Source organism: Rhizomucor pusillus, assembly GCF_041956525.1.
Source record: "Rhizomucor pusillus strain CBS 183.67 unplaced genomic scaffold VTP01scaffold_2, whole genome shotgun sequence".
In the NCBI taxonomy this organism is placed as follows: domain Eukaryota; kingdom Fungi; phylum Mucoromycota; class Mucoromycetes; order Mucorales; family Lichtheimiaceae; genus Rhizomucor; species Rhizomucor pusillus.
This window is the reverse complement of record NW_027192144.1, coordinates 309,590-323,621: the sequence shown is the minus strand read 5'-3', so window position 1 is coordinate 323,621 and position 14,032 is coordinate 309,590. Positions and strand designations below refer to the sequence as shown.

At 43.7% G+C, this 14,032-nt stretch overlaps 4 protein-coding genes across 4 annotated transcripts; 1 reads left to right on the top strand and 3 right to left on the bottom strand.

Annotated features, from left to right (window-relative positions):
- Positions 1–1,056: 1,056 nt before the first annotated feature.
- On the bottom strand, positions 1,057–2,246 carry VTP01DRAFT_4180 (uncharacterized protein; the record flags this gene model as incomplete). The annotated part of the gene is made up of 4 exons (XM_069382834.1): positions 1,057–1,173; positions 1,420–1,742; positions 1,793–2,173; positions 2,231–2,246. The coding sequence occupies 4 exons, from the start codon at positions 2,244–2,246 to the stop codon at positions 1,057–1,059; spliced, it is 837 nt and encodes a 278-aa protein (XP_069243595.1).
- A 345-nt stretch (positions 2,247–2,591) lies between these two features.
- Positions 2,592–5,739, bottom strand: VTP01DRAFT_4179 (uncharacterized protein; the record flags this gene model as incomplete). The annotated part of the gene is made up of 15 exons (XM_069382832.1): positions 2,592–2,703; positions 2,764–2,830; positions 2,883–3,077; positions 3,129–3,194; positions 3,253–3,422; positions 3,476–3,577; positions 3,639–3,796; positions 3,859–3,986; positions 4,040–4,262; positions 4,325–4,398; positions 4,458–4,562; positions 4,613–4,729; positions 4,784–4,907; positions 4,964–5,000; positions 5,051–5,739. 15 exons carry the CDS (start codon positions 5,737–5,739, stop codon positions 2,592–2,594), a joined length of 2,367 nt encoding a protein of 788 aa, XP_069243594.1.
- A 157-nt stretch (positions 5,740–5,896) lies between these two features.
- Positions 5,897–6,932, top strand: VTP01DRAFT_4178 (uncharacterized protein; the record flags this gene model as incomplete). The annotated part of the gene is made up of 4 exons (XM_069382831.1): positions 5,897–6,085; positions 6,137–6,493; positions 6,552–6,751; positions 6,809–6,932. 4 exons carry the CDS (start codon positions 5,897–5,899, stop codon positions 6,930–6,932), a joined length of 870 nt encoding a protein of 289 aa, XP_069243593.1.
- A 90-nt stretch (positions 6,933–7,022) lies between these two features.
- On the bottom strand, positions 7,023–12,223 carry VTP01DRAFT_4177 (uncharacterized protein; the record flags this gene model as incomplete). Its single annotated transcript, XM_069382830.1, has 5 exons — positions 7,023–8,212; positions 8,273–10,691; positions 10,742–11,373; positions 11,445–11,485; positions 11,544–12,223. The coding sequence occupies 5 exons, from the start codon at positions 12,221–12,223 to the stop codon at positions 7,023–7,025; spliced, it is 4,962 nt and encodes a 1,653-aa protein (XP_069243592.1).
- Positions 12,224–14,032: the final 1,809 nt, after the last annotated feature.

Below are 14,032 nucleotides of genomic sequence, written 5' to 3'. Positions count from 1 at the left end.
GGCGAGAACGATCCGGACGTGAGAATAGGATGATGTATACGTCGGCTATCAAAATGAGATGCAATCTACTTTGTAATGTATATATCAATTGACAGCACTCGATGATAATATACCACAGTTTGACATGCAATATGTATGCATCGGCACTGTTGTAGATGCATAGTCTGCTGGAACGTCGAACATGACCGGTTTCACCATAATGGCTGCAACATCGTTGACGCAGTATTTTGGAAGTATAACATTAAGTTGGAGACGAAACTCCAGTTGATTCGTCTTTCGAAGCTTTTATATGCATCCAGAGAAAAAAATCATGGAAACCTATGCGAAAGCTTGACAATTCTTGATTTTATCGATCCAAAAGGAAATCGAGCAGCAAAGAAGGAAGTTGCACAAAGCGTGCTAGGTTCAATAAATTTCAGGATGAATTCGGCTTTTGAGGAATATTTTCAGTGAATTCAAGGCGTTGTGCTACTCGCTTGGCCTTCACCTCCATTCTCCGGCGGTTTTGCATCTGCTTCGCTTCTGCAAGCACGGCGCCGTCGAATTCCGGTTTATTCAGACCGACGCTCGATGGAGTATATTCTTAATTTGCTGTTAGTGCTCCTGCGTCGCGGCGCACATACGCCCGCAATTTTCGGTTTAGTTCATAACAGTAGCGCTCACCTCTTTATCTCCTGAACATGTTGGAGCACTCCTGGCGTCGCGATGCGCTTCGCGCAAAGACACTCGGGACTTTGGGAATACAGGTGCTGAATACCAAAAATTTTCAGTTTCCTCGGATTGGTGTCTGTTCTGTCTGCCAAACTCCAAAAGTGAACATTAATTTTGTAGCCCATTTCGTGTTATACACTCTTCCATCCAAGGCATGTGGAAGGTGTATAAATTAATTAAGTACAGTTTTCCGTCAAAAACCCGGCGCTCCACCAACTCCTCAGATCGCTACAGCCTCCAGAAAAAGATGCTTCCACAGCGATGTTTTCGAATTTGAGTACCCTACCGGCCAATGACAGAGGAGAAACGCTTTCAAACGTGGATTTTAGCGCTCAAAGAGGAATGTTACACAGAGTGATTTTTCAAGACCTGCGCTGCTTCTGCGGTTGATAATCCCATTGCTCTGAGCTCTTTCAACAACTCGATCTGGCCTTGGATCAATTCAAACCCTAATTCGCGCTTCTTTTAAGTCCAATCGGGTTTTGAATCCGCTTCCAACAGTGCTAATCTTCATCTCTCTATCTCCATCCTGTCGTCGTGGATTTTCTCTTTCAGACGCAGTTTTTGAATTTTAACGAAGTTACTCTCACTCAGTCTTGAGTATATAGTGGAAACTACAGGTTTCTTTAGATTGTCGGGCATCTGCGATTATGATTCCAACATTGACGTGATAGAAGTCGGATTTTCAGGTTCACGAGTAGCATTTACTGTATTTTCGGACTGGCATTGCTCGGTTGGTCCCATTGATGAAGTTGTTGTGTTTTCTGCTGGTGTTGTAGAAGGTCGTTTTTGACTTGGATCTGATATGGACGATGAAGAAAGCGTAGGAGAAGTAGTTGGTTCCTGCTGTTGCTCTTCTTGTACTTGCTCTCGTTCTTGTTGTTGCATCTGATCTTCTGGTTCCATAATCGTATTTGGTCGTTCTTGGTGTGCCTGAGCCTGCGAATCCGAGGACTCATTTGGAAACGGATAGAATGGTGCAAAAGCAGGCTCTAAGATATAATATTTGTCATTGATGGATGGTATTTTCGCTGTTTATGGGTTAGCATACATATTCTCGATTAATAACTAAGACACACACCTATGGTTTCTGGATCATGCTTGCTGCCATCCTCCTTGTTAGGTATATTGTTCGAAGCTAACCAGTCTCTCGCCTCCTGGAAACCAGTCTGCCATTTTCTTAACCGTGTTGCAAGGTCCATCTCTGATCTGTGTCCTAAACCTCTTGATTCAAATTCTTCGGCTATCTGCCTAAAGACAGACTGTTTTGTTATCGGTTGGCCTTGTTCGTCTTCCAGTTTGTGCAGCTTCCGATATATCCCTGGCTGCAACAAAATTTCTAGATGGAGTTCCGCCGAGCTTATTTTATTGCCAGTGTTCATGGATGAATCCCCATCCCATGGGATTGCACGCCGCCGCATGCCTCCTGGATATGGTACGAAAGGGGTTCTCCGGATAACGTCTAACGTAGACAGAAGATATTACAACGGAGAGCTTATTAAATGTATTAAGAGCTTACGTTTTGTTCTCGCCATTGCGTAAAGAAAGAAAGTGTCGCGTCTGTCAAAAGAGGATTGCGCGACTTTTCATTATTCTGAACCTGAATCCCAGTCTCAGGGAATTGACACTTTTCATCTTGGAAACAACGATATTGACCGATGATGCCGCCCGTTGGTCGAGTATAACCAATTATGTTGACGATGATCATTTAATTCATATTAATCAGCCATATCACGTGTTTACACATTGCAGTATCTGACTCTGACTATCCATTTCGGATAGTTCTTTCAGATTAACTAATAGTCATTATTAGATGATAATGTCCATATATTACTTTGTAAGCGAGCTCTGCTCACTACATGGTATGTTGTATAGTTTATTCAATTCATGTGCGAGATAAATTCAAACACGTAAGACACAACACCCTTTCCAGCTTCTGCTCGAAGCATCGGATCAGGAAGCCGTAATAGATCCTTGTCATAATGGTCCCATCTACAGAGTTTGTAAGCTAAAGCTGAATTACTGCAGCTTGATTTCGTCTCCTCAACTTACGTGCTCGCATCTCCGTATTGCATTGTATCAGCTTGTTTGAATTGTTTGCCTTGTATGCAGCGTTTGCCTACAAGAGAATTAGTTTTTTGGCAGAAGTTATACGTATCACTAAATCCTACATTTGAAAGTATCGTGTGTTTCACAATCGCTCTCGGTATTAAGCTGGAACAGTTGGCGCATGTCGGCCAAAGAAAAATGCCGTTCCATGTCGGTTGCTTCGTCGACAACGCAGTTTGAAATAGACTGTTTGTGAGATTGCCTCTGAAATATCTTTTCTTCTATCGTTCCAGCTCCAATGAATCGGTATATAAAACCTTAGATGCTGTCGTTAGTATCATGCCAAAATAAATATGACTTCAACTTACAATCTTTTTTCTGGCCATCGCGCCAAATACGAGCTAATGCTTGTTGATCCGCAGCAGGATTCCAGTCTGACGAAAGAAATCAGCATCTTACGACTGCATACTATATCAGTTGAGATATAGTTACCTGGATCAAATAAGATCAAACGGTTCGCACCAATCAAATTGAGACCGCATCCACCCGCCTTGCTGCTCAGAAGGAAGACGAATTCTTCACCTTCTGGATCGTTGAAACGGTCGACTAATTTTTGACGCTTTTGAATGGTCATCGTACCATCCAACCGCAAGACACCATATCTTCCAGGATATTAGAGAATCCATCCAAAGTCTTGTTCGCAAGGCGTACTTACTGTTTCTTCCGACAAAATGTTTGAATAAGATCCAGTGTTTGGGTATAATTGCTTACAATAACGATCTTGTCTGTAGTTTCTTGCTTGGTCATTGCCAGCATTCTGCACATAATAATAGAATTAGGATACTTCTAATTATAACCACGAATAATCTCATACACACCTTTCAAGCAACATAAATTTGCCGGAATACGCTGGATTAACTGAGATGTGTCTGCCGCTTGCATAATCATCCGGTAAAATCTTTTCAGATCCATCCAAATCCTGGGGCAGATTTAACAGCATTGGATGGTTACAAAGTTTCTTTAGCATAGTGATTGCCTGATTTTGGTAAACAATATGAGTATATGTCTTCATCTACGTTAAAGATTTGCCGGCTATACCTTTAAAGGCTGGCTTCCTTGGCCACGCAGCAGCTTTTTGATTTCCGGCGATGTGAGGAAAAGGTTGTAAAGATCAAGTTGGAGAGGAGCAAGTTTGCAGAAGACTACGTGCTCATATTTCGTGGGTACTTAAGACCATTTAGTATGTAAGTAAAGCAGATCATGAGGAGGAAGAACTTACAATATTTTGTAAGAATATCGTTGGTTCTGCGGATCGTAAACTTGGATACTAAAGCCCAGAACTCGGCAACTTTCTCGTCACTGATTTGTCGCTCTTTTTCGGATGCATCCGCGTCTCGACCACGTAGAATAGGGTTTTCGAAATTCTTTCTGAATTCATTGGGCGATCCAAGCACTCCAGGATTCGCAAAATCCACGAGAGAATAGTATTCACTGAGATCGTTCTTAAATCGTTTCAACGTGAGCAAAACTTTATATGTCAGTTATAGCTACAGATTTGGCATACCTGAATAGGTGTGCCAGACAAGATGACTCGTCTCCGGACTGGCAAGCTATTAAGCTCTTGGAAAAGTAATGAAGCTAGGTTATAAAAGCTTTATATAAGTGAAAACAGACGATATGTGCGATGATATGCTTACATCCGTTCTTCAGCCGATGGCCTTCATCACAAAGGAGAAGTCCAATTGGTGAGTTTTTGAGATACTTTGTATATGATCGTAACGTTTCGTACGAAATGATCAAGACTATATAATTGTTATTTGATTATCCTTCATGTCTTTAATACTTGACGTACCAGGATTGACAATTTGCCCCTGCGCAGCAGCCCATCGTTTAACAGCGCTTATCTTCTCTTTGCTTCCAGCATTATCAACTACAAGAGGCCGTACTCGGTTTTCCCCAAGCCATTTAACTAGGAACTGGCTGTCAGTAAGGTTGAAAGCATTGTGAGCTTCTTTATACCTACCGAATTCGTTCGCCCAGTTACGCACAAGACTGGATGGACACGTAATAATGGCTTTTTCGATAGTGGGTTTTCCCATCTCACCGGATTGCCTCAACAGAGTCCATACTAATGATATACATTGGAGCTATAAAGTCTCATAAGCAAATGTGACATTGAAATGATGCGAAAGATAACACATACTGTCTTCCCGAGACCCATTTCATCAGCCATTATACACCTGAACCCATTTCATTAGCAATGTATCAAAAAGCGATCCAACAAACATACCCATATGCGTCCGGATGCACTTTTCCTGTGGTGCAGCGATATAGAAATTTCAATCCTTCGATTTGATGAGGTCGTAATATTCTGGCCAAGACAGGATCCACGATAACATGCGTTTTCTTTCGCTTCTCCTTCTTCAAGCCAAGAATCTCTGACAGTGACTTGCCGCCGCCTCCAACCTTGATCTTGTCCTGAGGTTTCTCTTCTTCCTCGGATGTTCTTCCCTCGTTTTCATCATTTTCGTTATTTTGTTCTTCAGCAGGATCCCACAAGATGATAGCATCATCGGCGTTAGGATCATATAATGATCTGCTAACCCCTAGACGTCTACGTAATCCGAGCGTGCGTCGTGCTCCAAAGGGCTCTGGTGCGACTTCGCCGTTGATAGTGGGTACCTTAAACTTTTTGCTTAGAACTGCCATGGCGTCGTAATCTTTTGTAATGCGTGAAAGAGGCCACATGTTTTTCACTGGACCACTGTTGGAAAGATCTCCAAGAGTAATACGTCTTTTAGATCCAGGCTCATCGTCTCCAAAGTCGGAATCGTCGCTTCGATCGCATTCCTCTGCATCATCGATTGTGTATCTTGCTACTGTTCTCTTTCTCTTTGAAAGTCGTCTTTTTGATTCGGCTTCGGCTTCACGCTGTTTCTGCTCTTGCAGAATCAGAGACTTTGGCTTTTTTAACAGCATTGCAGAAGACTAGGGATACGAGAAAACGAAAAGAAAAAAAGAGAATAGGTTGAAGAATGGTACAGGTACAATGCAACGAACAGCCGAAAATTCGCAGCAATTTGATCGCCCGAAAGATGCACACGCGCGCTTTTCCTTTTCAGCTTCTTTACTGACAATGTCAAAACGCACTAGAGAAGAGGACAAACAACCTGATGCAAAGAAACAAAAGACGCCCACCATTCCAATTGCCAGAGGACGCTTTAAAAACCGCTGGCTAACAAAGCATTCGAGCTTGCTGAAGAGGAGTGATTCTGCTTACGGCCTCATGGTGTCCTGCGGCGTCAACGCGGAGACACGAGCTTTGGTATGAAAACTTTGCAGCCAGCCAGATATTATCCACTAACAACTGTAGTAGGGACAAGTTCAGACGCTTCTCGATCAATATATTCCTCTTTTGTTCCCTGACCATAAACTGACGTGGGAACGTTTTGAAGGAGAACTTGATGTACCAGACTTGCCAACCAGTCAGAAGGAAGAGTCGGAGCAGAAACAGGATGATACAGCACAGCAAGAGGATGAAGAGGAGGAAAAGAATGAGAGTAGAAAGGACAAACGAATACAGCCAGTTGATGCAGCGTGCGGCGGATTGATTTTCTATCGATTCAGAGTGGATGTCAAGCCTACAGACTTTGTTGCCAAACTGTTCCAGCACATGCTACAGTTGGATTCTGACGAACGCAAACAACAAGCCAACAAAATACGACACTGTGCTGTAAGCAATGCGAGATATATCAAGCATATCGCGGATTCTAATAGAACAAAATGCAAAGCGTTGGATACCTTTAGATTATATTTGCCCAGCCACGACCGATCGCATTGCTCCTTGCTTCGAACGATTAAGGAAGGAATGCCTTGACGACAAGCCTGCAGATACAAAGATTGCTATTTTCACTGAGATTAGAAACAATGAACTACTGAAGAAGCCCGATGTCATACAATTGATTGCTCCAATGCTTCCATCAAAGCTCAAGTAAGATGGCGACTATACTATCCACTAGCATCAAGGATACTAAATTTTTCTTCACAGAGTTGATTTGAAGAATCCGGACTATGTCATTTTTGTTACCATCTTCAAGAGCGTGTGCGGAATGAGTGTGCTCAAAAATTATTATTCCATGAAAAAGTATAACCTTGTAGCAATGTTGCAATAGGACGCAATTTCTTTATGTAGTAATAGTAAGGAAAACGGTAAATCACGTTACATGATAGAGTAATAATAATACTAGTACGTATATCCATAACTATGTGGAAAGGAAGGGCGCTATATCAATATTGAGCGAACGCAAGTATTGTAATGCCTCCTCGGGTGCCAAAGTTGGAACGGAACTAGCGGGAGCTGCTTCTGTTGGAAATGATGTCGTGCTAGCACTCTGAGGACCTCCGCTGTTGCCATCGCTAGCATTGTTATCACCTGTGCTTCCTGTCGAAGGTGTTGGGCTCGAACGTGATGTAGCGGTCGCAGTTACAGAGTCAGTTGCCGTCGCCTGGGTGCCATCTGATGCAGAGGTGATAGCGGGAACACTGCTGCTAGCTGAGGCCGATACTGTTGCCGATGCTGCTGTTGTGGTAGCATTTGCCGAAGGTGACAACAGTCCAGCAAGGGCGTTGACTCCAGGAATTTGGATTGTCGCTGAAACATTGTTCTGATAATAATAAAGCACAGACTCGAAACCGTCGCCGACGACAATCGTTGCATTCTGTGTAAGATCGATGCGAGGATCAGCTGACAATAAAAAGTTGACGAGAGCACCAATATTCTCCCCATTCAAAGGTGTGAGAGCAACGGGCCACCAATCGCTTGTAGCTTGGCCCCTGGCAGGAACAGTGAACGGCGATGGCAGCGAGTAATCAATAGTACCCAATGGATAAAGGCCAATTTGAGTGTGGCCAACGATAGAAACGTGGATCTCCTTGATAGTAAACGGTGTATTCAAAACATTCTGAAGTGTCACCTTTGTCTGCGCCTTGCCAGCCAAGAAATCTGATACGAGTTCTCCGTATACAACAGTTCCAGTGACCAAGATATTTGGAATACCATGCATGGAGGTCGCCAGCTTCACCGTAGAGAGACCCTGCTTCAATGGCTCGATTGATGATGACTGTTCAGAGCCTAGCACTGTCAGCGGTACCACTGCATTTGTCATAAAGTTGCTAAGCATCTGTCGAATTGCTTGGTCGTTTGAACTTTGTAGATGCATCTCGGCGTCTAAAGTGTTGCTTCCGGGCTTGATGGTCACGCCTTTCAAATAGACGCTGCCGACGGATGCAGAGAATTCATTCATGATCGTTGTAAGCATCATATCACCCAAGGTAATTGTAATTTGTGATGGATTATTCAACGAAATAGTCAATTTGACCACGATGTATTCCTTTGTCGCGCCAGTGATATCCATGTCCAAGATCTGAGTAGACTCTCCAAAGTTATTGAAACCTAAAAATGAAAGATTCTTAAAGCTCTGCTTTCAACACATCGTTGTAGGAAGATACATACCAGCCAGAGCAGTGTTGACGTCAAATTCGATCTTACCCAAGTTCAAATTTCCAATAGCTGTCTGAGTCACTGCATTCGTTGTACCAGCCAACTCAAAAGTAACATTGCTGCCAGTAGTCAAGTCCTTGACGAAAGTTGCAAAATTGTCGTGAGCGTCACCAAATACTTTGAACGGCACGTCTGAAAAGTGTGTTGTAACTAAACCAGTGGGACTTGTAGTTGCACTGTTTTCCGGGACTTTTAGCTCAGCAATGTGTTTGCCACCATAGTAGACAATAACGTCCATATCGAGCTGCGTAACACCGATAGGGAATCCAAATGGACTCTGAAGCTGTGCTTCGACGACGTTAGATCCTACTGGAGGTGCCCAAGCATCCTTGGTGAAATCAAGCTCCATATCCTTCATCGTTACGGCGGGAATCAGAGTCGGTGGTGTATCAGGACCTGGCAAGACGACATCCTTGATATCCAAGGTCTTGAAACCTGCAGTGAGCCAGCCAACTTGTCCGTTCGGTCCGGAGCCTGACTCTCCCTTGACTTCAAGCAACGAGTCTTTGGCTGACAGGAAATTGCCAAACATTTCGGTCACAGCAGCAAGTCCTTCTTTAGTCTCTTGCGGCACCAATCGACCTTTCATATTGATGTTAGCTGTCCCTTTAGGCGGGAACTCAGCATTGCCGTCGGATGCCATTGGACCTAGATGGACATCTTTAAAGTATGCAGTGAAACCAGCACCCGAGAGGCTAAAGCCAACTTGACTGGGGTTGTAGATGGTTGTGTTAGCGATCAAAGTGACGCCTCCTTGAGGATCATTCGAAGGTAGGTTGAAAGATGTTATCTTGACAGCATCCTTGAAACCATTGGCACCCGCAAGAGTTACAAATTTGTCCATAGTGATGCCGGTAAACGTGTAGCCAAGAGCAGTGACAGCAACGTTGCTGGTAGTTATCTCCCAATCAAAGTCAGCATTGTTGATGAGATATCCGGCAAAATCGCCCATAGCACCCTGGTCAGCAATGCTGAAGGAAGCAGTAATATCGAATTGTGCACCTGCGTTGGGTTGAGTCTGTATGACGGGCATACTGAGAGAACCTAAAGTCCTGCCTTGCCAGGAGATATTAAGCGGTGCCGGGAAGCTAATTTGCGCCGAGAAAGGACCGGTGTTGGAGATGCCGCCCTTCATGTTTACTTGGAAGGAGCTATCAGTAGGTGACGACAACACGATGGTGTCAAATGATAGCACAGAGCCATCTACTAGCTGTTGGACGATTGGCTGACCAACGATAGGAATCAAAAGAGTCACCGAATTATCCGTTTGGACCGTAACGTTATTCTGTGCAAATTGCAAATCAGTTGTATACTGGCCAATATTGATGGTAGACAAAAGCTGCAGGTCGACTTTGAGTGCTTGCATAGCCTGGACGACGTATTGAGAAATATTAAATTTGTTAAACAAGTTAGTATCTCCAGAAACTTGTTCTTGGCCTGCAATGGAGACACCGCCCATGGTAAGCAGCGCATCTAAAGCTCGCGTATCCAAGTTTGAGTTTACTGCAAGTTCGCGCAATAGCAAAGCAACGGCTGCTGGCTCCACGTTCATGTTCATGGTCAGAGGATTGGAAGTGCCAACTGCGTGGCCGCCTACAACCAAGGGGCTGTTGCTGATATCTTGATCAATGTTGCCAACAGGTAGTCCAAGATACGAAGCGGAAGAGACAACCTTTGTAACGGATAGGCCGGCCGTATATGGATTTGCTAGTGAGACCTGAATGTTTACGTTTCCGGTGGTGGGGGAATCTGGATTCACAGTTAACTTTGCTCCTTGAACCAGCTGCTGCTGCAATCCAGGAAGATTTGTATCGATGGCAATAGCAGAAAAGGCCTTGATAAGGGATGAAATAGCAGTCGATCCGCTAAAGCCAGCAATGTTTACGGCATTTGTTTGACCCATCACAAAAGTGCTCAGGAGGTTTTGTCCTACTTGAGAAGCCTTGGGGTTAAAAGTTGACTGGGCAGTGATCTGGTTAGCACCGCGGACAAGCGTCAAATTGTTTAGCAACACGTTGCCGAGCTGTTCACCGCTTGCGAGGAATTCAAAGTTGACGTCTCCACTGCTGATGCTAAAGTCCGAGGGATTTGTCATGGATACGTTGATTGCGAGTAATAGATCGTCTGCAGTGCCACCAGTAACGTCCACACTGTTGACAGTCGTGGGAGTGCTGTTGAGGAACTGTAGACCATTAAGAGTTGTGGGCACATTAATATGGATACCTGACAGAATGACTTGGCCAATTGGAGTCATAGCAACGGTGGACACATTTCCAAGAATCTGGAATGTATAGTTGCTGGATGCCGTCAAAGCGTATGTAAAGTCATCAAACAATGGCTCCTTGCCAGCAATGCTTGAATTGGAACGTTGCTCATCGCAAATTGCATTGTTCCAGCTTTCTGATCCGCTTGACAAGCAACCCATGGGACATATAGAGATGCAAATGCTCCCGTGGCATTAGTGCTAAGTTGAAGCTCTTGTGATACTTGAGTGATATTCAGCGTAAAACCAAACGGAATCGTGAAAGCAGCATGGACGTTCGGTGCCGAAGTAACAGGAGCATAAGGAGCGACCGTAGAGAATTGCATATCCATGTATCCAAGACTGACGGCCTGGATAATGTTGAGAGGCTGGTCTAAACCGAGAGCGACATTAAGCTGAACAGACTTGAAACCTTCAGATAGCCATCCGATCGCATTGATGCCATCGGGCGCGCAAGAAATACCAACTGCTAGAGTTTGAGACATCTTTCCTGCCACATAATCGGAAAAGAGCTGGCTGATTTTAGCTAAAGCATTTGGATCTGTTTGAGGAGCTAGCACGCCGTTTAGCTGGATATCGTTTTCGCCTTTTTGTAAAGCAACATTTTGCGAAGACACTTGGCCTAAATTGACTCCTTGGTAAAACATCTGCAGCACTATGGTACCAAGCTGGATCCCAATGGGAGACGGGCTTGTGAGTGCAGTTCCGAGCTGTACAGCGATACCACCTTGTGGAGCATCTCCAGGAAGACCGAAAGAAGTGATTTTCACTTCCGGGAAACCGTTCATGCCTAATTTGAGCAATGAATAGGAGAGCATAATCCAGTATAATAAATATCTCTGTAGGTAAGAGACAATATACCATCCATGTAAATATCCTTATCGAGATTTACAGTAGCAGTTCTAATAAAAATAACAGCATTAAAATTGGGCACTGGCTTGATATTTATTTACTTCATACCTTGATAGTGCAGCGATCTCCAATTTGCCTTTTAGATTCCATTTAAACGTCTTGGCAGCGAGCATATCCTTGGCAAATGCAGCGAAATACTCTGTATTGTTGATAAAGAACGGCGTCGTAGCATTGATACGGCCGTTACCACCAGAAACATGCGTCTGTGGCAACTCGATTGTGCCAAGGATGGTCTCGTTGTAATAGACCTCGATAGGATTATGGAAAGTAATAGTTGCAGAGAAAGGGCCAGTGTTGGAAAGCTTGTTTGACATCGACATGAAAAATGTTTGATTCATGTCGTATGCTTGCTGCTTTTGACTTGCGAGATTATCCGGAGGTTTGAAGGAGATTTGAGCACCCTCGACATCGATACCGGATTGATTCATAATGTTTTGAGCAATCATGGGGAAGAATACAAAAATAATCAAAAGCACGACAACTACTACAATCACAATGGTGATTGCTGAACAAATGAGCCAATATTTCTTGTTCCGGTAGAAGCGTCTGCGAGACGGCGCCGCAAGCTTTTCAGAATATTCCTCTAAGATGCCAGCATCGCTGACGCTACGGATGCTTTGACTGCCACGTTCATAGTAATCTCCCACATCGTTGGTCACCGCCGTGGGTGCAATCCGGTCCTGTGGATGGTCAATCCGCTGATGTTGTTCTGTACCCGCAGATTTCATGACCTAGAACTATAAAATGCGATGAGATTTAGATAGTCAATCGATTTCGCAAAGCCAATGGCTTACCAAAGGGTGGGTAAATATAATTAAGCACTTGCTTGTGAAAGAAAGAAGATTATGTATTTGGTAGATGCTTTAGTGAATGGAGAAAAGAATAGAATAGATCGCGTGAAGTTTGCTACATCGATGTCTTATATATAATATCGTTCGTGTCTCACCATTCAAGTACAACCGGGTGTTCGCTTTGAACACAAACTACTGAATCAGAATATTAGAAGGTGTCTTCGCCAGCCATACTTGTACATGCCATGTGAAAAGCCCACTGCATGGAAGCTTGTATTTTGCAGAATGGTGTGTTGTTCTATTCAAAGGATACTTAGACCGATCTCGATACGTTATCCTTCTAGTTCTCGAGTTAGCACGGCTGCCAAGGTTGATCTGAATGCAAGCAATCACTCTGTCACAATTGACTCTAGTACAAAAAGAGAAAGCTTCAATGGACATCACACTGAACCATGTCCGCTGTTCGGCGTATTTCAGTTTACCTATTCGTACAATAATGCTGGCGTTGTACATGTACTAGGACCCGCTGTTACCATCCTTTCTCAATGTTAAATCCACCAATGGCAGTTGATGGTAGCACAAGCAGCAGTGATTTGGTGGACAGTGAAAGTCAATAGGTATCAGTTGACCAAACGGGTTGGTATTGCGACATAGAGTTTGTAACTGCTCTCTTAGCATAGTCATCTAAATGTCGCATATCATTTAAGACCAATTGAGAAATTAGGTGAGGCAGGAAGCAAAGGGGAAGGTTACGAAGCATTTCTCTTGTGCGACCATCGACTGCGAGGAGCAACACAAGCTACTGGATCGCACTGTAAATTCAGCGGACCAGGGCAATTATATAGATTGCAGGATATACTTGCTTAAGAATCCTAACTCGCTTTTAACTTTTACTGGTTGTATTTGCCAGCAGGATCACATTGCAATCAATTAGGGTAATGGGTTATTTTTATGCAATTCCTATGACACGCGACTGTACCTGGAAGTATACGATGGTGGCAGCTGGAAAAATTCCCACGTAATTCCTTCCTGGCACGTATAAACCAAAAACCAGAGAAAGCCATTGTATTAAACCTACTATTACGGTTTTGGGCCAACGTGCCTACTTGTTGTCCAGGGCACAGCAACTTTTAATTTAGCTCCTCTCGCCCGTAATTGAAGCAATTCGTATCTAGCTATGTCCAGCAAAGCCGTCGGATACAAAGCTGGCATCGGAAAAAATGAGAAGTGAAAATGGTTGGTTCCTGGTAAAATAGTCGTTCAGCAAAAATCATTGATACTGCTTGACACCCAGGTATTACTCTGGGACAGGAATGACAGAAAATATAATGGATAATGTATGACCTACATATAAACAAGAAACGTTGTTTCAGTCTCCTTTGGTATATCAGCAGATTCTACTACAACGAACTGCTGCGAAGCAGTACATACTTGTGTGTAGCATCTCCTAATTTAAAACTGTGCAACAGCTACGACCGATTGACCTGCTTCTTGCATCAGGAGACCTGCAATAACAAGTCTGCACAGCAAACCAATCCCGATGCATCAACTGATCCGAATCTGCTTTTAAAGAATCCGCGTGATGCAAGGATATTCATAGTTTATCTTATCAATGCGGATAAGAAACGAAAGTACAACAGGCTTGGCAGGTTCCTTTGGCCATGGCACCTCTTTTTCTGATGGTTTTCATTTTAATTCTCAAGAATAGGAATAGAAAAAATTACCGATTTAGACAAAAGAAAGGTA